General features: G+C 36.7%; 2 protein-coding genes across 5 annotated transcripts; both read left to right on the top strand.

Annotated features, from left to right (window-relative positions):
* The first annotated feature begins 476 nt into the window (after positions 1-476).
* On the top strand, positions 477-6,908 carry LOC147480299 (cell division protein ftsH). Its single transcript, XM_086576852.1, has 5 exons — positions 477-1,843; positions 4,856-5,179; positions 5,269-5,569; positions 6,285-6,487; positions 6,580-6,908. Exons 1-4 carry the CDS (start codon positions 764-766, stop codon positions 6,482-6,484), a joined length of 1,905 nt encoding a protein of 634 aa, XP_086432978.1. The 5' UTR covers positions 477-763; the 3' UTR covers positions 6,485-6,487; positions 6,580-6,908.
* A 517-nt stretch (positions 6,909-7,425) lies between these two features.
* Positions 7,426-21,325, top strand: LOC147480300 (choline/ethanolaminephosphotransferase 2-like). Of its 4 annotated transcripts, none has more exons than XM_086575487.1 (19): positions 7,677-7,821; positions 7,978-8,114; positions 8,238-8,269; positions 8,379-8,392; positions 9,434-9,511; positions 9,895-9,970; positions 10,052-10,074; positions 10,150-10,250; positions 10,447-10,541; positions 10,685-10,753; positions 17,228-17,297; positions 17,405-17,468; positions 17,542-17,582; positions 17,660-17,744; positions 18,573-18,635; positions 19,758-19,816; positions 19,930-19,982; positions 20,640-20,712; positions 20,871-21,325. In XM_086575487.1, the coding sequence occupies exons 2-19, from the start codon at positions 7,978-7,980 to the stop codon at positions 20,890-20,892; spliced, it is 1,155 nt and encodes a 384-aa protein (XP_086431613.1). In that variant the 5' UTR covers positions 7,677-7,821; the 3' UTR covers positions 20,893-21,325. The 4 variants fall into 4 exon arrangements, with proteins under 4 accessions (XP_086431614.1, XP_086431613.1, XP_086431612.1 ...); XM_086575486.1 differs by having other exon boundaries at positions 8,238-8,247; positions 8,342-8,392; XM_086575488.1 differs by lacking the exon at positions 8,238-8,269 and having other exon boundaries at positions 7,426-7,821; positions 8,342-8,392.
* The last annotated feature ends 514 nt before the right edge of the window (positions 21,326-21,839 follow it).

Below are 21,839 nucleotides of genomic sequence, written 5' to 3' on the forward strand. Positions count from 1 at the left end.
TTAGCGCTAGAATCACTGATAGGTATGACATATATAATGTTATGTCACTTTTTATAATATATGCTAATAAGAATTTTATATTTTTGGTAGTATATATTATTAGCGCTAGAATCGCTGATAGATATGACACTATATATGTCATACTCGAATGTTATGTCACTTTTTGTTATTTTTTGGTTGGTTTAACTTGTTTACCCGGAATAGTAGTTTATGTGACTTTTTTGTTGTATTAACTTTTTGTTACTTTTTGGTTGGATTGACTTGTTTACCCGGAATGACTTTTTTGTTGCATTAACTTGTTCACCCGGTTTGTTCCGGTTCTACCCTCGTAAATGTGGCTAGAAAACGCGCGTACCATTAGTTTCGGTACACCTCGCGCACCATAGATTTAGCTAAAATTGTAAGTCTTGGAATTATATTTTTAATTCCAATTCCATAGAAAACTTTCAAATAGGAAAACTTCCAAAACAGACCTTGGGGCGAATTTTTTTGGAAAATTGGGCTCTCAGCCCAATTACTTGTTTATAGAAAACGGAAACCCGACCCGACCCATGAAAGATATATTCAGATAAGCTGAAAGAGATTGAAGAAAATAAAATCTTCTACATTCAATAGCCATTTCACAGTTTTCTTCTCCAAGCTAAGAAAACAAGGTACTTGTCTCTTTTACGTTCTCCATAACTTTACTGGTGTTTTTATCTGAACAAAAAATTGATTTAGAGAAATGGGCAACTTATGTTTTGTGGAATAGTTACAGATATTAATGGCCCCTTTTTCAATGATGTCGAGTTATGGAGTAATGAGTGTTCATGTATCTTGTTTTAATCAGTCATCAATGTTATTATGTAGTGGAGATAATAAGTTTAGATTTCATATAAGGAAGTTACAGTCTTTAGAGAAGTATAGAGGCTTTTGTAGTTCAGTTTCTATTTCATGTACTAGTTTGTTGTGTTTTTCGTCTTGGGAAAGTAGTGGTGAAAATGAGAATGAGAATGGGTTGTTAGAAAAGAAGAAAGTGAGGTCACAGATTGATAGGAGCAGAGAAAGTAAAAAGACGTATACGAATAAAACTGGGATGAGAAAGCGTTTTTCGTTGAGATTGAGACCGAGGTTGCGTCTTTTATCGATGAGAATGAGAAGGGCATCGGTTCGAGGTGTTCTAGAGGAGTTTAAGATATTTTTAGGGAAGAATTTGAGGAAAGTTACTATTTCTTCACTCATTTCTGTGGTCTTGGGGCTTTGTTACTTGTTCCTGAAGTTTACGTCTGTGCCTTTGCCGAAGGCTGTAGCGTATTCGGAATTGATAATGAATCTTCAAACTGGGGTCGTGTCGAATGTTCTCTTTGAAGAGGGGTCTCGTCGTATACTCTTTAATACAGTTCCTGAGAGTTTGGATAATAATTCTCAGTTGTTGGAGGAGAAACCATTAGATGAGAACACTGTCTCTGAGAGTGTGGGTGACACTTCTGTTGGTGCTGATGAAATGAAGACGCCCACCATTCTAGGTGTTAATGTTTTTCGAAGATTCACGAAGAAACAAGTTTCTGCTCCAGAGTGGAAGTACTCTACAAGGAAGATCGACCATGATGAGAACTTTCTTCTTACCTTGATGAGAGAAAAGGGAACTGCATATAGCTCAGCTCCTCAATCTGCGCTTATGTCAATGAGGAACGTTTTGATAACTATTTTGTCATTGTGGATTCCTTTGACTCCTTTAATGTGGTTACTTTATCGTCAACTCAATGCTGCCAATAGTCCAGCGAAAAAGAGGCGGCCTACTAACCAGATTGTCAGCTTCGATGATGTGGAGGGTGTTGATACTGCCAAAGCAGAGCTTATGGAGGTAAGCTTAATTTTTTTGCTGTTACTCTGTGATATACATTCGTTCGTATGCCTGGTGGCACTTTGTATTTTTGTATAATATGTTATTTAATTCGTAAACTAGCACATTATTTTGAGAAAAGGAAGTGCACATTTTAGAATTGAATAAGAGCAATGATTTGGATAACCTCATGTATGATTGATTGGTAGTGAGTTAGTGACCACGTAGTTAATAGAGCCTCGAAATTTTCACGACTACTGGCACTGCGATTACCAATCCTTATAGGAAGCAAAATTGTTAGGTTGTTTAGGTGGACAAGAAGAGTAATACGGGAGTGCTGATTATCTTTGTTGTAGGAGCTATCAGTAAGAAGTGCTCAGTACTAATAATTTTGCTTTTTTGTTAAAACCATAATTGGTGTCAATTTTTTTTTATCGGTAAAATGTGATGTGTATATATATATAATCATAAAGTCAACCTTCGTAGGGTGAGATATCCCACTCAGATACAACAAAGGAAAAGACAGATACAAAATCGATACTAGAAAAAAGAACTACGACTATTAGAGAAAACTAAAACAAAGGGATGCAATTATGCATGGCCGAGCAAGGAATCCCATATGAACATAAGGTCCCTGAACGATGTATCTGTCCACTCTTCCCAGAACTTCTACCAGAGAAAGACAAATCCCTTGATTGCTAGAGAAATTCGACATAGGGAAAATGATCATGCGATGAATTGTTCTCTGTAGTATGAGTGGGCAAACTCAAGGAGATGTTCATTTTTTTCTTTTCCTATGGCTTCGAGAAATACGGAATCAGATACCCACAATTCTTCTTGAAGTCCAATATTTATTTGTTTCCCTCCTTGTGGGTGATCTTTCCTCTAGTTGGGCACCAGGTCCATCCTCTCCCATCAACAGGATTGTCGTACCTTGTTTCCCTTTGGCATTTGGCTTGAGGGCAGAATGGCAGAATTTATTAGTATTATTTAGCAATTAGGGGCCCCGTCTGTCATTGGATGATGGTGTTTAATTAGAGATATAAGGGCATTTTGTATTTAGGTGGGTTTATATGTATTGAGATTACACTTGGGCTCGGTCTCTTTTGTTTGTTTATTTGTTGTGTTCCCGCTTTTGATCCTATTTTAATGAAACCTTACTGTGCAAAAAGGAGTGTAGGCGGGAAGAATAGCTTTTTGTAATTTTTCCCTCTACATAGAGGTGCTTTTCATCTTTGGCCAAGGAAATAGTGGATGTTTCTCAGCTGGGAGCATTCAGAGAGTGGAGCAAGTAGGTTTTCAGTGAGTATTTAAGGAATCGAGGAGAAAAATTATTGTACTATAGAGCTTGAATGATAACAAGAGCACTACTGTGATTCTAGAGGAGACTCCATGTATTAGTATATCTTTGTAACATGCCATTGTGAAATGATTTAGTAATTAAACGCGTGGGTTAGTGATCTTTCAACATCTAAATAAATGGTTGAAATCTCATGGAGACAATAATTTGAGGGAAAAGGCTGCAAGAGGGTAATTGAACAACAAGGTCATTCTCAAGATGGAAAATGGGAGGAGGCAATAGACCATTTCTGATTGAAATTGAGGCTTTGATCTTGTACCATCATACTTTAAGCCGTGCTGTCAAAAACCTATCCTTGGTGATAGGTCGGAGTGTCAAACTTTGAGGAACTGATAATGGACACTACAAAGGATCTCGGTGCTAATAAGGCTTTGAGATTGGAAACAGATTTTTACTAGAGATGCTGGCAGGTTCTCTGGATTGATATTGTATTGCAGAGCTTTGAGACTTCCAATGCAGTGTGTTCATTGATTAGAACTTTGGTTTCACAACATTGCCTTTCTTAATATCTCTGACCTATTTAATGTTGGCGGAATCATTTCTTACATGATCTGGTTCAAGATGAAACCATTGAATTGTTCTACTGCAGGAATGAAGACCAAGTTGCTGATATTTTAACCAAGTCCCTCAAATTGGAATCATTCATGAAGTTGCAGAAGTTACTTGGAGTTTGCTTATTGGAGCATCCTGTTTGAGGGAGGGAAGCTGCAGATCATTTGTTACCCGTGTAAACTGAATGTTTCTTCAGCACACTTCAGTTTAAGCGAGGGAATGTTAGGAGTTTTAAATAAGCATGCTATAGAGCATGTGTGTCAGTTTAGTTTGTTTATGTGTTGGCTGAGTCTAGGTAGTTGCTATTGTCATGGATTGAGGAGTGGTTAGTAGTTCCTGATTTAGTGGCGTTAGTTTCAGTAGTGGTAGTTTCAGTAGCTTGTATTTAGTGCAGCTATTTTGGTATTAAAAAAATAGTGTTTTCCACCATTCTTCTAGTTATTGTTTAGCTCTCAATTCTCACAGGTTATCAATCTATGCTGGATACTTGCCAATACTTCCCAGCAATTCTATCCTTAATGTAACCTCAAATAATATAAGTTGAAGTCATAGTTATACAAGTTTTTGCTTCTTTATAAGAAGGGAAATAAATTGGATACATGCAATATTGAACTAAGGATGTCTTTCAGTATCTATCTAATCATATCGAGTTGGAATAGAATTTTGAATGTCTGACTTTAGAATGTCAGAATGTGATATTATATGTTTATGAGGTTGTATTGGTCATATCCCTGGTTATGGCTTTACTAGAAGAATTATATATTGAGGAACATGCCTCTGTATATGTGTTGCACCATATGTCTTAAGGCTGCTGTTTGGCTGAAGTACCTGGTTTGACACATAATGTTTAGGAACAATGGTTTATGGTGCTTTGATACCACAAATTAATGTAAACTCATGATTGGAGAATGTCCTTGGTTGCTAAAAGAGAAACACAGAAGGTTTATCCACTGTGTGCTTCTTTACTCCTATCACATTTCTCAGTGATATGGTATGCTATTTGGTGATATATATTCCTTCAGAAAGTTACTATGATTGTATTAATCCCACTTTTTGTCTTTTGCATGTTTTATTTTCCCATGGTTTAAATATTGATTTGATTATCTTTCATGTTTTCCTAGATTGTGTTGTGCCTACAAGGATCTATCAACTATAGCAAATTGGGAGCAAAGCTACCTAGAGGCGTATTGCTTGTTGGCCCCCCAGGAACAGGGAAAACATTACTAGCTCGTGCCGTTGCTGGAGAAGCAGGGGTACCATTTTTCACAGTTTCTGCAAGTGAGTTTGTAGAGATGTTTGTTGGGAGAGGAGCGGCACGCATCCGGGACCTTTTTAGTGTTGCAAGGAAATATGCACCATCTATCATATTTATTGATGAGCTTGATGCTGTGGGAGGAAAACGTGGTAGAAGTTTCAATGATGAACGGGATCAAACACTTAACCAGGTGAACTTTCTTGTCCAGTTCCAGTGGATATCTTAGAACGATAAGTCTCCTCCCTAATTTTGAGTGTACACCTTTATTTTACTATGCAGCTGCTAACAGAAATGGATGGATTTGAGACAGACATGAAGGTTGTTGTTATTGCAGCAACTAATAGGGCAGAAGCATTAGATCCAGCTCTCTGTCGCCCTGGTCGCTTCTCGAGGAAAGTCTATGTTGGTGAACCAGATGAGGATGGAAGGAGAAAGATATTGGCTGTGCATTTGAGGGGAATTCCTTTAGAGGAAGACCCACTTCTTATCTGCAATCTAGTTGCATCTCTCACCCAAGGTTTTGTGGGTGCTGATTTGGCAAACCTCGTCAATGAAGCCGCTCTACTTGCTGCTCGAAGAGGTTAGTTTAAAGATCAATTCTTTGTATGTTGTAGTTGCTGTACTGTTGCTTAAGGTAGGAGGTATTATTATATGAAACAGACATAATTTGCGTAATAAATAATTTCTCCATTGGGTTGTAGCTTCCTGCTTTTTAATAGAAAGAAGAAAGAATAAAGGCCTCGAACTTTTAAAATTCCCCTTGAACCTCTCTCTCATCCCCTTATTCTCTGTTGATCATTTTCTGTGTGTTTTGGTATTCACTTTCATAGACTCCTTCCCTTTTGAAACTACTGTTGAAAGATATATAGTTGCATCTGTCATCATCCACTCTTCCTGAATTGTTCTTATTGGAAGCGAATTGCATGGTAAGTAATGAGTATCTTGCTTTCAGCTTTTCGTGGTGATTATATACTCTTTTTGGTGAATTCCATATTGAACTGTTATATGCTTCTACTCCTGGGTCTGCTGAAGTAGCAGAAAACCCTCCTACTATGTACTAAAGTGTCTGACTAGTACCTCTCATTCATATACTTCGTTCAATTGTTGAATGGAGGAGAATATCTTCATATGATCTTGATCTTGTGTTACCGATGCAAATAGTTGTATAATGGACGCAGAGTTTAAGATAATAACCATCTTCTTCTGTCTGGACGTCTTAACCAATCACTGTTCAGTGTTCACCGCTTCACCCACCAGTAAACTTAAAGATCGAACACTGTCACTTGTTTGCACAGGTGCTGAGAGTGTGGCGCGAGAAGATATTATGGATGCCATAGAAAGAGCAAAGTTTGGAATCAATACGAAGCAGATGACTCCTAGTATTATTAAAAAGGAACTTGGAAAACTATTTCCATGGGTGCCCTCTCTTTCTAGAAGGAATGGCTCAAAAGAAAACGGGTTAGAAGGGCCTCTAGGTTACCAGACTTTAAGCTGAGTGGTAAATTTGTTTCTCGTGACTTTATTATTTTTTTGTTGTCTAGGAGATCCATTAAGTCCACTAACCAGCATTATCATGTGTACATTCTGCAGTTTTTCCGGTTAACCAAACAGGACTCTGTATGATACTTTTGCGAGGAAATCAACTCTGTGCTGCCCGTAGTGTTTACATCTTTGGAGCGCCACGCTTCTTTCGCAGAGGCTATGTGTGCATTGAACTTGGAGCACATGGTCTAGTCGGCCACTGATATCCAACTCAAGCAGATGGTCTAATCGGCCACCAATGTGGATATCTATTCTTGTACAACTTGTTATATTTTGATCGATATATGCACGCCAAGTAAAAGAAAATGCCTGTAAACAATTGGTAATAATTATTCGGTATATTATTATTGGCACGACAATCGAGCCTTTGAGATTCAGCCTCTTGTTAGCAATTCGGGATGGTAAAAATTCGGTACGGTACGGAAATAATTCAAGAATTATTCGGTGATTAAAAAAACGGTACGGTCAAATATTTGGTCAAAAATTCGCGGCAATTATGCGGTGTTTAATTAATACGTGTTTTAAACGTTTGGTTGTAAAAATTCGTGATATTAAGTTAATAAATATTAATAATAGTTGTCATTCTTTACAGCATAACAAACATATCTAAACAATTCAGCTACAAAAACATTGAAACTAATTAAATGATCTACATATGTTCTTTTATTTATTTGTTCTTGGATTGAAATTACCGTTCAAATTTTAAAATACACACACTATGACATGACAATTTAAATATTGTCCAAAAAATATAAAAACAAAACTTTTGGATTAATTTATCACTAAAAATGTAAGAGTGAGGACATAAAATATATATTTTTTTGGAGCCGAAATTTAAAAAAAAAAATTGGCAAAAATTTGTATTATTCGTTTCAAGGTAAAAAATCGTAAATTATTGTGAATTTTCAAATATTTAGAAGTATTATACGTTTTGCCCTTTAAAAATTTGATTCGCGAATGAATAATTCGGCGGATTGCTAACAAGGATTCAGCCAATCCAAGAGATTGTTATAATTTGACAATTTGTAGTGATTTTGAATTATATATATGTACAACCGGCCTAAAAGATTGTAAACAAAATTGAAACCAACTAGGCCACCACCACCACACGTCAAGTCGGCAACAAGTGGACATGGTAGTCGGCTATTTAACTAACTAACTTGCTGTTCCTTTCCATCCGAAACGGTCGGTAGTTTAAAAAAAATATATTCTAAAGGCCCCCACATTTTCTCCCGATATTTTCTGTCTACTTTTTAAGGCGGGAAGAAGATCTGAGGAAAAGAAAGAAAGGTTGGTTATTTTGTCTAGTTTTGTGTAATCCCTTTTTTTCAATCAAGAATATATTCTATTTAATATCGCTCTAAGGAAGAAGACCCTTGAGAGATTGAGAGTGTTTGACATTTATGTAAAAATTAAAACTTTTGTGTTATTAATTTGATTGTGAAGATGGGTTACATTGGAGCACATGGGGCTGCTGCATTGCGCAAACATAAGTATAGTGGTGTTGATCACTCTTTGGTCGCTAAATATATCTTGCAACCCTTTTGGAGTCGCTGTGTCAATCTTTTTCCACTTTGGATGCCGTATGTTTTGTTCTACTTATTTTACTCACCTCTATTTAACTTATTAACTTATTATATATGTTCTGAATGAACTTTACTTGTGCTTTTGCATATTCGTTTGCTGGATGCTTCATCTTCACCCAGACCTAACATGGTCAAGTGTTCTTCACGTGATTGTTAGTTTTGGAAATCTTTCTTAGCTGCTTATTTTTTTGCTTACTGTGTTATATTTCTGTTTTGCTTTTCAGATAACATTAACGGGTTTCATGTTCTTACTCACATCAGCTCTGCTTGGCTATGTAAGTAATATTCTTAAAATCACGTTTTCTGCTCTCTTTTTTGTTTTTATCTTTCAAGTGGCATTTTAGTTGGTCTCAATTACATGATTTTCGTTTTATTACCTTCCTCTGTGATTTCTAATCTATGCATCTTTAGGAATTAATATATTGATCAACTTGTGTTAAATGCACCTGTATGCCTTTAGAAAATTTACTAGCAGATCAACATACAAAAGAATATCACGTCATCCTTTTAGGCAAGTGAAACCTTTGAAATGCAGTGAAGAGGGCTTGTACTCACTAGAATATCTGCTCTTTCACTAACTGCTGGCTCTAGTTTTAGTTGTAGGACATCCCAAGCAAAGTACTGGGTTACTGAGGGGACTACTTGAAAATTTTGGTTTTATGACGTGGGAAACATTTGATTGATAGGATATGAAAGAGTTAATGTATCTGGATTATAATGACATTCAGGAAAAGACCGGCTCCCATTTCCTCTTCACTCGGTCCACCGCATTGCAATATACTAGATATCATTTAGTGAACTGGATGATTGTTTGTGACCCCAAGAAATATGGAGGGTTAGGTTTGATGCATGAGCTTAATCTCGCTTTGATGAGCAGATGATTATGGAGATATGGTGATGACCATGATAGGCTTTGGAGAAGGGTCATTAAGTCCAAATTGGGGTGAGGAATATGGGCTGGGACAGTGGGCTTCCTGTGGGGTCAGGTGGGTATGGTGTGTGGAATTGGACCTTGCTCCTCAAATTGTAGGTACCTTCTTACTACTTACATCAGTTCTGATGTAAATGGGGAATCTGATTAAAGTAATATAATATACATTCCTTTTGCCATATAAAAAAACAGAAAAAGAAAAAGAAAATAGTTTGCTGTTTCCTGTTGCTGGCATGTTATATAGCATTATACCATTGGCTTATCCTTCATTATCTGCTTTGTTTTCAGCTAATTGGAGCAGGATATAGATTGGTTTCTGAAGTTTTTTGTGATGAATCATCAATAACTGACTTGTCTTTTTTCTTCCCAACTGTACCTATACCAGATATATTCACCTCGATTGGATTCAGCTCCTCCAAGATGGGTACATTTTGCACATGGGTTGCTCCTCTTCTTGTATCAGGTATTTAGCATTTCAATCCATGCCATTATGAATATCGAATTTTCTCGTGTAATGTTCAATTGTTCACAGTTTACAACTTTACATGTATTTTGGTCTATATGTCTGCTTCATATCCACATCCTAACAATTTATTTATTTTTGGTTGTTGTTATCTTTATCCATAAATTAATCTATCTTTTATGATAAATATAGCTCCCCTGATGATTTTTCAAAGTTTTTATTGTATTTACATAATCATCGCACTCTCACGTGTACAATTTTCTGTTACTTTGAATCTATCTAAATCTATCAGTTATAGTTACCAAAGAAAGGATAACAGTTATTTTCTTCATTTGGACGACCTTTAGATTCTTAAGTGTCTACTTGTATGATTTATGTTGCAGACTTTTGACGCTGTTGACGGGAAGCAAGCAAGACGTACAAATTCTTCCAGTCCATTAGGAGAGCTCTTTGATCATGGTGATTTCCATTTCTCAGGATGTACATTATATCTTCTTTGAGATTGTTAGTATTGATGCTGTTCTGGAAACTCTTTTGCAGGATGTGATGCCCTTGCTGTCACGGTATGTATACTCATTTTGGTTCAATATGGTGTGATAATGGGTTTGTGTTCAATTCTTGCCTTCTGCTCTCTATAGTTTGAAACCTTGGCTTTTGCGAGCACAACAATGTGTGGAGGGGATGCATTTTGGTTCTGGGTTATCTCAGCAATTCCCTTTTATGGTGCAACTTGGGAAAAGTATGTTTATGATACTTCTTTTTTCCCTAATTACGCGGCTTACTTGTTTCCATTGCCTAGTCAAGACTTGGCTTGTACGAAGGTTGTGTAATATGTTCAGATGCCACATTTTTATATATTCACTCTCCTTGATCTTTCTAAGTCAAAGTGGTCTCGTTTCCGGCATAGAATTAATGATACTTTGTTATTAATCCAGCTTCTTCACTGATACGCTTACTCTTCCGGTCGTAAATGGTCCTACTGAAGGTCTCATGTTGATCTACATGTCCCACTTTTTCACTACATTTGTCGGTATGTGACTGAAAATTCACCTTTACATCAATCCACATGTTTAATTCAACATTCTCAATTACGTTTACGTGTTGTCATGGTACTTCACGTTACTTTTAGGTTTATTATTCTGTTGTCATGCGGGTTTTTTCTTTCCTGTTCAGGTGCTGAATGGTGGATCCAAGACTTCGGGAAATCTGTGCCTTTTCTGAGTTGGTTACCATTTATTTATGGTAAGATTGCACCAATATGGCATCATAAAGTTTAATTTACAGAGCTAAGCATGAAAAATGTCATGATAATTTCCTTAAAGTATATTGATGCTCATGAATCATGATAGAACTATTAAGTTGAAGTATTTAAAAGATAAGCTTAGCAGGGAGTAGAAGAAGTAGATGCTAGAAAAGCTATGCAAGGATTGAACAATGAATATTTGGAAGATGATGCAGTCTATGGTTTGACTCTCTTTATAAATAGGGCTTTTTGGAAATGTAATTAGGTTCCATTGCTATTTTGAGGTTATTTTGCATAGGCTTATACTGACTTTACTTTTGAACTTCAGATATTTTTAGTTTTCACTTTTCACTTTTCACTTTGAAACTCATTAGTTTCTTGGTTTATGTATTGAATTGTAGAGCTTTGGCCAACTGGTTGTTGATTAATAATGTTAGTGTTATGTGTATGTTAGAGTTCTAAGGGACATCTCCCGAGGGGCCATCATGTAAAACCATGTTATTCTCTTATATATATTGAAATGATACAGAACCAAAACTAACTAAGGTCGTATCCTCTTTTTTCTCTCCAAATTTTCTCCATTATTAATTACATGAGAGGAGTCTCTCTTGTGTTACGGTTCGATTGATTATTTCTTTGGTGATTAAAAGCGAGAACTTTTGTCCCCTTCCTCAATTTGTGAGTTTCAAGCCCTGTTGTCGCGCACAACAACTGTAGTAGCCCAGAACAACTAGTTCGAGATTCTTTGGGTGTTGCAGAGTCGCGTCTATATCTTCTTTTGCACCCAGATGCATCAGAAGATCACAACAAAAAATGTGGTTAAGGTGGGTAGTTAGCTCATGAAGCTTTGGAGCATGGAGAGAATCAAGGTTTCTTCTTGAAAGCAACAACCTTCATAGTACAAACTATCGTGATATGGGGATATATAGAACCCTCAAATCTCGATATGTATCGTGGATATATCCTCTTCTGTGGTGATATTGGCGTATTTGCATATATCGAGGATATATCAACAAATATCACCCTATTTATGCTATTTCTTGATGTCATGATTTATCATTGATATTTGTTTTAAATGTAATGATAAATAGTAAATTAAATTCTTATTGTCAACCAAAATCGGTTGATATCTTCGATACATCACCATATATCCTGAAATATCCCAATATTGTGATATTTGTGGAAAGATCGACGATATTTACAGTCAAATGTATCAAGAATAATATCGTGATATATCCATATCATGGTATAACTATGTCATTTTCTATTCCCTCGATAGATATCGTGATATATCATAATATATTGTACTATGACAACCGTTATATTGACTTCTCTGATTCTCTCCAGTTGGTGTTGGTAGGGCAGTTAAACCTGAACCCTTACTAGTCGTTCCTTGAGTGAATAGTTACTAGGCCTGGTTGCGCCGGGATTCCATAAGAATTGATTGGGCAATACTCCCAATAACATATATCCCTCCCTTATATTTAACGTGTTTACTATGTATTATTAATCAAGAAAATGTATATTGTTAAATAAAAAGAATAGACCATTTAGCAAGAGCAAGTCACAAAAGAGGCACTCGTGTCTTTGCCACAACCGATATGCAAAGGAGATAATAAGAAGACCTGGCGAGTGGAGAGAAAATGAGTGACTGCTGCTGCAGTTGCTGTTGCGAGATGAAAAGAGAGTTGAGTGAGCTGATGAGAGAGAGTTTAGAGTATTGAGACTTGAGAGAGTTGAGAGGAACTTGAATTAGTCACAAAGAAAAGCTTAAGTACTTGGGCTTGGGTATCGTTATCACCTTCTCACTTTATCAGGAATTCTCTTTTACTTAAACAAGTCACCCGACCTAGTGAGTGTCGACTAGAATTTCCAAATCAACAGCTTACTTACTGATTTGACAGGGGTCCTGGGGTGGCTAACTGGGTAAGCGACTCAGATGACTAGCTTGTAGGGAGTACTCCCTAGTTGCAAATGCAGAGGTGATAGGATGATTGGGAGATGTGTTGAAGTGATGTACCTGAGGGGATTAAAATAGACAGTTTATTAGTAGTCTGAAGAAGGATCTGTCCCTGGAGGTTCTTTCTTCTGGTTGAAACTTCTTGGCTGGCTCCTTGATTGTCTCCTTATCTTTGTGCTTGAGGAACAAGCATCAAATGATCAAATGTGAGAGCTGAAGATATAACTAAGTACAATAGAGGGGTACTCTGAATATATTAATTGCCAGATTAGTCCATAACAAACATCTATATGTCAGAAGTGCTTGTTCGATAAGATGGTAGTAGCCAGCTGTTGGAGAGGATTGAAAGCTGATGATTAAAGGATCAAGTTTCAGACTATTGTTGAACTTATATGTCAATAAGGCTAAGTCCAATGGTTTGGTGCGCCATCCCGCCAAACCACAATAGCATAGTGTATACAGTTAGCGGCTTAGCGTTTCCCAATCCAATGGTTTTTTTTTTTTGGGACTCTTCAACCGCCATTCCCACAAAGTGTGGAAAAAAAAAAAAAAGATTTTTTTTTTAAAACCGCCAAAGGCCTATGGCGGGTAGGATTTTTTTAAAAAAAAAAAAAAAAAAAATTAAGACTCTCAACCGCCAGTGCCTATGGCGGGTAGGATTTTTTTTTTTTGAGACTCTCCAACCGCCATTCCCACAGGCGTGTGGGGAAAAAAAAATTAAAAAAGATTTTTTTTTTTTTTTTTTTTGACTCTCTAGCCGCCATTCCCAAAGGCGTGTGGTTTAGATTTCTTTTACCCGCCACTTTGAGTGGCGTGTAGACTTGACGCTATCCCGTTAAAACTGACGCTATATATAAGTAAATTTATACCGATAGCGTTGGCGGGTTAGCGTTTTGACGCACCATTGGATCAAAATTTCCGTGATATTTGGTGTTTTGCCGCACCATTGGACTTAGCCTAAAGGAGATATTTTAACTGGATATGATATAAGAGAACAATAGTTTTGTTGGGAAGTTTTATAATGTGGGCCAAAAATGCCTATTGTTTGTAGCATTAAAGATTTTTCAGGACCAGTTGTAGCTTGTCACCTGTCATTAATATTGGAAGAATGATACTGATTTCTTTTAAAGGTGGTTTTGACTGTAATCTTTATAGCCATACCTGTGCCCATGACAAATACAAGCTTGGGGACCTTTCTTGTTGGTAAATGATGGTTGTATTTAGATCCTTGATGTTGATCTGCAGAAGCTTGGTGGAAACTGCCCAGCACGGGACTTCATGGATTTGAGGGCTATTGTGGTGGAAGTCAGCTTCCTACCTTAGTTATTTAGCCGAGGGCATTATTTTTTATGTATTTTGATGTCGATGATGCCTAAATATTAGGTTAGGCAGGGTAAGGAAGTTCAATTTTATGCATCAAGCTGTGCTTTGAAAATGATATGGATGCTGATATGGAAAAGGGTGAAATGGCAAATTAAGAGGGCTAACCTGATGGTCTCATGGACAAGAAAGCATGTTGAAGAGGTATATGGGTAAACCAATGTTGGACATTACTTGTTAAAAAATGTGCTGAACCTCAAGATGAATTTTAGTCACTTCTACGGTAACGGAGGCTTGAAAGTTGTTGTGAGTACGATACGGAGGTGGCATGATTTAGGAAAATATTTATGCATTACTGAAGATTTATACAGATCCATCTTCGTTATTTTCTTTTTTAAGGAAAGTTTAGAAAAGCTTATGTTAGGCAATGAAATGCCCAATCAGTTTTAGGATTTGTTTTGCGCTTGATGTTTTAATGGAGGTCGTTTCACTTTAATTACATTAAATTGATGTCTTTTAAATCCTCAAAGATGGGGGGTTGGAGGCTTCCAAGTCCTTAAAGATCCTTGTTTTGCTCATTTCCTATTAACAGTCTTTGACTGTTAGAAGTTAGAACAGTGGAGAGAGAATCAGATCCAGCACATTCCTTCTTTTTGAGCTTAAGAATGGTATAGGGTTAGAAGATAAGATAGGAGAGAAACTTTCTAACTTAGGAAAAAGTTGCCTCAAAAGGAAGCAAAGAGGATAAAAGATGGGAAATGTTATCCGCCACCAAAATCCAGAGCTTCTCTCCTCCTTTTTTGTTAATGATGAATATATTTGATTGAATCTCCAAAATAAAATAAAAAAGAGGCAGACATCTTGCGTGCTACAAATTGCGCAACTGGCCCTTTCTGAAAAGCAAATCTTAAGGTCCTGAATGCATTCTCATTGGAACCAGACTCAATCAGTTGTCATCACATTGTTCTCTTGTGTGTGTGTGTTCCTATCAAAAGTTGGATTGCTTGATTTGCACGCAAATTCAATCGATAATTAAATAAGGCCTTCAAACATCATTTGTTATTGGTTAGTTTTCATGTATTGATACTAAAGTTTTGTGATAGGGTTTCTATAAAAACTATCCAATCTATCGACTTTTGGGTTTAGTATGTTGGATGATGTTTCAGTTCAAGTGGTTTCCACTTTCAATCTTATCAATAAAGAGAGTAATGCAGTAGTTTTACCTCTTTCCTACGGAAGGGGTTGTTTTGGTAGTGAATTTTTAGTAAACTGAAAAATACCTGAAGGTGTGGTCAATGAAATCGAGATGGAGTTTAGAAGGTTCATTTGGGAAAGTAGTAGTGAGATGAAGAAAATTCATTGGGTTAAGTGGAATAAACTTTCTCTTGATAAAAGAGGAAGGAGGGCTAGGTTGCAAGTATGTCAAATGTATGAATGAAGCCTTTTTGTCTAAATGACTATGATGGTATGGGGAGTAGAGGGAATAATTATGGAGAAAGGTGATTGATGGAAAATATGGTGAGGGGGATAGTGTGTGGAAACCTAAAATTCCAAGAGGACCATATGAGATCACTTTGTGGAAAGGGATAACTAGTGGATGGGATCAATTAGCATAATATTTCAACCGGGGGGAGGTGAGACTATATCTTTTTGGGAGAATGGAAGCTGTGTGATCTTTACCCAACTATCTTTGATTTAACGGTCAATAAGGAAGCTAAAGTGGCGGAATATTTGTTAAAAGGAGTGGACATGATGGTTTGGGTTGTGGTTTTGAGAAGGAACCTTAATGATTGGGAACTAGAAATCTTTGCCGAGTTGTTGGTGGCCATCTATCAAAAAGGAGAGGAGTTTGGGGAGGTGGATGAGAGAAATTGAAAGTGGGACAAGAGTAAAGTGTTCCCGGTTAAATCACTTTATGGTGTGCTTGCTAAGAGAAAAGGCGCCAGAGGAGAATGAAATTATTGTCAACTTTCCGCATAAGAAGATATTGGTGAATTCTATCCCGTTTCGAGTGGCTTTCTTTACTTGGATGGCATATCTTTGGCGCATTCAAACCACTGATGAACTAAACAAAAGAGGTATGGGTATTGAAAATGTATGCTCTCTTTGTAAGGGGGTTGAAGAGGATGTGGATCACTTATTTATTCTTTGTCCGGTGGCTAAGCGACTTTGGGAATTGTTCTTCTCTTCATTTAATAAACCATGGAGGCGTCCGGGTGATATTAGAGAGGCTCTTGATGACGACATATTCGCGGTGGATCTTTCTTTGAAAGCCAAGTGGCTAGCGGAACATATTCCGAAGGCAATAGTGTGGGGGATTTGGTTGGAACGCAATAGGAGAGTATTTGAGAACAAGGAAAATGATATGTACAAGATTTTGGTAGATATTAAGGAGTTATTGTGTAATTGGTCAAGGAATGTGTCCGTCTTTGGGGAGTTGAGTTTTCTTGATTTTGTTTGTAATTGGGATACACTAGTGTTGTAATTTTGTTTTTGGTAGTCTTGTGGGGATATGGTTTGCTACTCTTAGTTTCTCGCTAAGGGTTAGCTATCTTGTTTGTAGCACTCTTATTATTATTGGGAATGAAATTTAACTTTTACGGATAAAAAAAACATAGTGGTACAATTAGGAATTCACCATCAGACAAACAATTCATTCCATTTTATCAGGAAAAAAAAATCCTTGTTAAAGGAAGGTTTTAGAACAAAAAGAGGTAATTCTAGCTTTTTCCAAAAAGAAGCGACTGATTACAGTTGAGAGCAAGACAATCAAGGAGGGAGGGTAAATAATTAAAGGGACTGCTACAAAGACCTGATATTAGCATACTATTGATTTACGTAATTGGAAGTAACCAATTGGGATTAAGAAGAAATTGTGAGGCATTTCCAGGTATGATACTTTAAACAATCTACAAAATATGCATATTCGATTGGAATTGAGTAAATTATTAATGCTTTATTCCACATATCTTAAGCTATGGTGCCAAGGTAATAGATATGGAATAAGGTTATTAACTGTGCACGTGAGATACGTGGAATATTTTCGTAATATTGTTTAACTAGCTTTATATCAAGATTTCGCCTCAAATTGGCAATTTATACTTCCTGATTGCCTTTGACAGAGTTATGCAAATTTTACTTTCTCCTATAATATTTATTCTGCAGAAACTTGATTTATTTCTTCTTCTGTCAGATATTCCATTGTACAAAGTTGTCTTATTTTCAATGATTGCTTTTGCGGTTGTGCCAACACTTTCATTCAAGTAAGTGGAGTTTATTTTCCAAATAGTTATATAGGTTACAAGTTTATTGGCTTGTGGCTATTTACATATCCCCCCTACTTGTGTTAGTAACTGTGGCTTCTGTGCAGTGTTTATAACGTCTACAAGGTTGTTAAAGCAAGAAAGGGAAGCATGTTACTGGCATTGGCAATGGTACTGGATCTTCTCAGTGTTTAGATGGTTGTTTGTTCCAAGTTACTTATCTAATGTGTCTATTTCTTGCCAGCTTTTCCCTTTAGTGGTGCTTGTTGGTGGGGTTCTAGTCTGGTATGCTGCCTGTTTTCCAAATACTTGAACTTTTTAGGATTATACCTGTTTAAGTATAAAATCTGATTTTTGTGCAGGGATTATTTATCACCCTCCGAGCTTATGGTTAATTATCCATTTTTCATTATAATCGGAACTGGACTTGCGTTTGGATTCCTTGTGGTAAGGCTACATTCCTTTCGTAAAGCCACCTATTTGACAATAACTACTCATATATATCATCGTGTAGTTTTGGTTAATATTCTCATAGCTTTTAAATTATGACGTTCTGTGGTCTGCCCTCACTTCTATAATATGGGAGTGCCTTACAAACTTTTGGTCTGGAGGGACTAGAGCTATTACCATGAGAAAGTGGTGTATTCTAACGAGTATGGTTGGACTATGTTGTGTAGATATTACGGTACATGTATAGTATTTAATAAATAAAAAAGAACAGAACAAAACACCAATTACAAATCTCTGCACCATCTTAGGAAGAGTCAGGTTGGCGTTTGCTTACAGGAGTTCAATTAGCCTAGGGTTTTGTTTGATATATAAACGATCACAATTGTAAAATGGTAAGGGTCATTTTGTCCTTGGTCATTCTTTTACATGGCCAATTTGTGTTAGGTTATACATTTTTTTTTCGTTTAGTTGAACTTAGTCACTCTATGCCACGTAGACTGTTAGTTAACATAGTTTACTTGAGTTGACCGTATGTTGGTTGGTTGTTGAGATAAGTCCGACTCTTAACTGTAAAATCTTTCTCACCTGTTAACTGTTTTGCTGAGATTGATTTAAGAGGTTAGTAGAATCTGTCATATTTTATAGGTTTGCATACATGTCGTTAATTGTTAGCCATATTTACTCAGCTCTACTATATATATATATATATATATATATATATATATCTGAGATATGAATTTTAGTTTTATGGGTCTCAATGTTCTTATCTTGGGTCAGTACATTAACACAAAGCTTCATCTTAAGTTGTCTACCACTTATTGGCAGGGAAGGATGATTCTGGCGCACTTGTGTGATGAACCCAAGGGATTGAAAACTGGAATGTGCTTGGTATGCTGCAGCTCTTTTCTTCAAAAACTAGTCCCCCCTCCCTTCAAATATCCTTCCTATATATTTCACTCTCTTTCTGTCTGAACTCTCATTTGAGCAGATAGTTACTTTGTTTCTTATTTAATATTTTGGAACTGCAAGCCTGCCAATATTTCTATCTTTTGGAGAATATAAATGTACTACATACTTCCTCTTCTTGGATATTTTGGGAGAGAAACTTGGTAGTTTTATGTGTTTGTAAGCATCTGTGCAAGATCTATTCTTGTCTTTTCTCAGTTTTCTGTGTGTACACCTTGTCTTTCTCATCCAGTAGATAGTGAAGGATAACAAATTTTAGTTACCAAAAAAGAATGGCGACCTAATATTTTTGCTTTAAATGCTGGGTGTTTCTTGGATTAGATGGTTTGGCTATCCTTCTTTGCGAGCTTCATTTGCCAATATTAATGTCCATTACTCTCATATCGATGCCCAATACCCTTTCCTTCAGTGGTTGAAGATCCGTCTTATAGGTCTTCATTCCATTTGTGAATTATCAGGAGAAGTGCATGAACTGTGCACTTGACTAGATTTATTGTATTCTTGAAGGAACCACATACATTAACTCCCAGTCCTTTCAATTTTTAATCTCTATTCACAAGGAAGCTCATATGAAGGTTCATGGCTGTTCTAAGTAAGGTTAACTAGTATTACCCCCCCACTAGATGAGCCAATTAGGATTGCCCCCAACTAGATGGGGAAATTAGGGTCTCCCCCTAAGTACACCAAAAAAAAAAGTCAACTTGGGTTGACCGTTTTTTTTTTGTGTCCATCTAGTTGGGGGAAGTCCTAATTGGCTCATCTAGTAGGGGGGTAATACTAGTGAACCCTTCTAAGTATTACCAAATTTCTACCAATCCTAGACTATGTTATGTTTCTTGTAAAACTGGAAGTGCAGTATTGGTCACCTGTTTTGCTGGAGGTTGGTCATGTTATTTTAAAGAATAGTTTACATTAAATCCTTTACCTGGGTGTAACTGGTGGTTCTTACAATGTTCAGGCAAAAAAATATATATGATACACTTAAAATTTGATAGCATCTCACAAAGGCATTGTAATACTAACATCAATTTTTAATGTTTGTAGTCGTTATTGTATCTCCCTTTTGCGATAGCAAATGCCCTTCCTGCAAGGATTAATGGCGGGTATGAGACTTGATCTTTTCGTGGATTTTAATAAATGGACATTTTGTTACTGTTATTCTTTACAGCTAGCATTTTTTTTTTATTCTTAATGACCTAGTTTTACTTGATAGCAGGATCCTTTTGGTTGACGAGACACTGGTTCTTCTTGGCTACTGTGTTTTTACAGGTCCTCTCTTCCCTCTTTTTGGATAATTGACCTTGTGTAGCAAGACCCCTCCTTTCCGTTTAGAACAACTCTCATACCTGCAATAGTTTTATTATCATTCTATCTCTTCTCTGGCTGCATTGTTGAAGGAATAGAATAATTCAACTTCACTGCATTTAGTTGAAGCTCCAAAAGCATTGTAGATTTCTATTCTGCTAATGTTACATGGACACTCCATATTTCAAAAACAATCCGTGTCAGTTACATATCCCCGTGTCCGTGTAAGACACACACGGACACATTGTATGCTATGTTACATGGACACTGGACACACCATATCTCAAAAGTGATTCGTGTCGGATACGTATCCACTTGTCCATGCTGACAGACACATATTGTATGTGATATACCCCGTTTTTTTATATTTCGCCGTGTCCGACACTTTGTATCTATGTCAGATACAGACACACGTATCCGTGTCAATGTAACTTAGATTGTCTGTGATATACCTTAATTTTTGACATTTTGCTGTGTCAGACACTTCGCATCGCATCTGTGTCAATGTAACTTAGCTATTTTGGCATCCCAGAGTTCCTTGCAAAAGAGAAACTGATCTTCTGAAATTTTAACTGGACCTCCTTTGTTTAGAGGCTCACATTTTCGTTTTCCTGATTTCAGCGGCAGTCTACTTGCATTTTGTCATGTCAGTCATCCATGAAATCACCACTGCTCTTGGGATTTATTGTTTCAGGTAAATTGTTTTGTGCTCACCTATGCAGGAGTGAGAAATTAGGCTTTGAGATTGGTGTTCTATTGTTTATAAAAGAGGCTACGATATTGCTAAGTCTGTTGGTTTTAGTATATACATTATACAGGCTGGTTCTAATATTATTTTTGTCTAAATGACAGGATAACAAAGAAAGAAGCTTGAGAACTGCAGATGTTTTCAGCCACGAGTATGGGATTCTTCCTGTGCCAGTATACCAATGTTTTTGTTTGATATGCTCCTGCCTTTGTAAACCCATGGTTGGTGTTGGTGCGCTAGCATATCAACACTATCATTAACAACCTTGACACATTAAAAATCATATTGGGAGCTTTGCAACTAGTCAGATTGTCAGAGTCCCCTTATTTGAAGACCAGGACGAGGTTTCTGATTTTCTGATGTAATTCGTAATCAACCTCTGTTACTTCTGGATAATGTTTTTGGTCAAACTGTATTTTCTCTACTGGGAATCTGATCAGTGTTGGGACGTTCAAAATGTTTTTCTGGATCATCTTTCAGTGTTGAACTGTAGTTACGTGACATATATGTGCTTGAAAAGTTGCTACTTATAATCTTATATATGGGCTATTTTTATTTATTTATTTATTATTTTTTTTTGATAAATAATATTTATTCAGGCAAAATGTAGAGAAGCCTCACTCACAAAAGTACTCAAGAACCACACAAAGGACCTAAGCATAGCATTGCCCCTCATTGTGAGCCTTTGATTCAATTACACATACGACCGTTTCAATACCAGGTCTCTAATGTTGGGCTACTTTTTATTTGGGATTCTAATACTGGGCTTGATTCTAGGGTAAATTTCCTTAATCGGCCATGATAATGTCATTTTGTTTCTAATCCGGCCATTGTCAGCAACTCAATGCAAAAAGTTATTGATAATACCGAGAAAAGCTTCGGTTCTCGCTTAAGACCGAAGTGCGTCCAAAACGGTTCTAGATCACAAATTCTTTTTCCACATCATCAACTTCACAAAAAATAGTTTTCATCAAATTTTAAAAAAAAACCCAAAAAAATGTGTGGTCCGAAGCTGCTTTGGACACACATCGGTCCTAAGCACTGAGGACCGAAGTCTTTTCCGATAATTCCTC

Source organism: Coptis chinensis, chromosome 8, assembly GCF_015680905.1.
Source record: "Coptis chinensis isolate HL-2020 chromosome 8, ASM1568090v1, whole genome shotgun sequence".
Taxonomy (NCBI): Eukaryota; Viridiplantae; Streptophyta; class Magnoliopsida; order Ranunculales; family Ranunculaceae; genus Coptis; species Coptis chinensis.

Coding starts and splice junctions, on each gene's coding strand:
- LOC147480300 (XM_086575486.1), top strand. CDS start 7,978: ATGGGTTACATTGGAGCACATGGGGCTGCTGCATTGCGCAAACATAAG. Junction 17,469..17,541: donor TGTTACTGGCATTGGCAATG/GTACTGGATCTT, acceptor ATTTCTTGCCAG/CTTTTCCCTTTAGTGGTGCT. Junction 18,636..19,757: donor TGAAAACTGGAATGTGCTTG/GTATGCTGCAGC, acceptor TAATGTTTGTAG/TCGTTATTGTATCTCCCTTT.
- LOC147480299 (XM_086576852.1), top strand. CDS start 764: ATGGCCCCTTTTTCAATGATGTCGAGTTATGGAGTAATGAGTGTTCAT. Junction 5,180..5,268: donor GGGATCAAACACTTAACCAG/GTGAACTTTCTT, acceptor TTTACTATGCAG/CTGCTAACAGAAATGGATGG. Junction 5,570..6,284: donor TCTACTTGCTGCTCGAAGAG/GTTAGTTTAAAG, acceptor TTGTTTGCACAG/GTGCTGAGAGTGTGGCGCGA.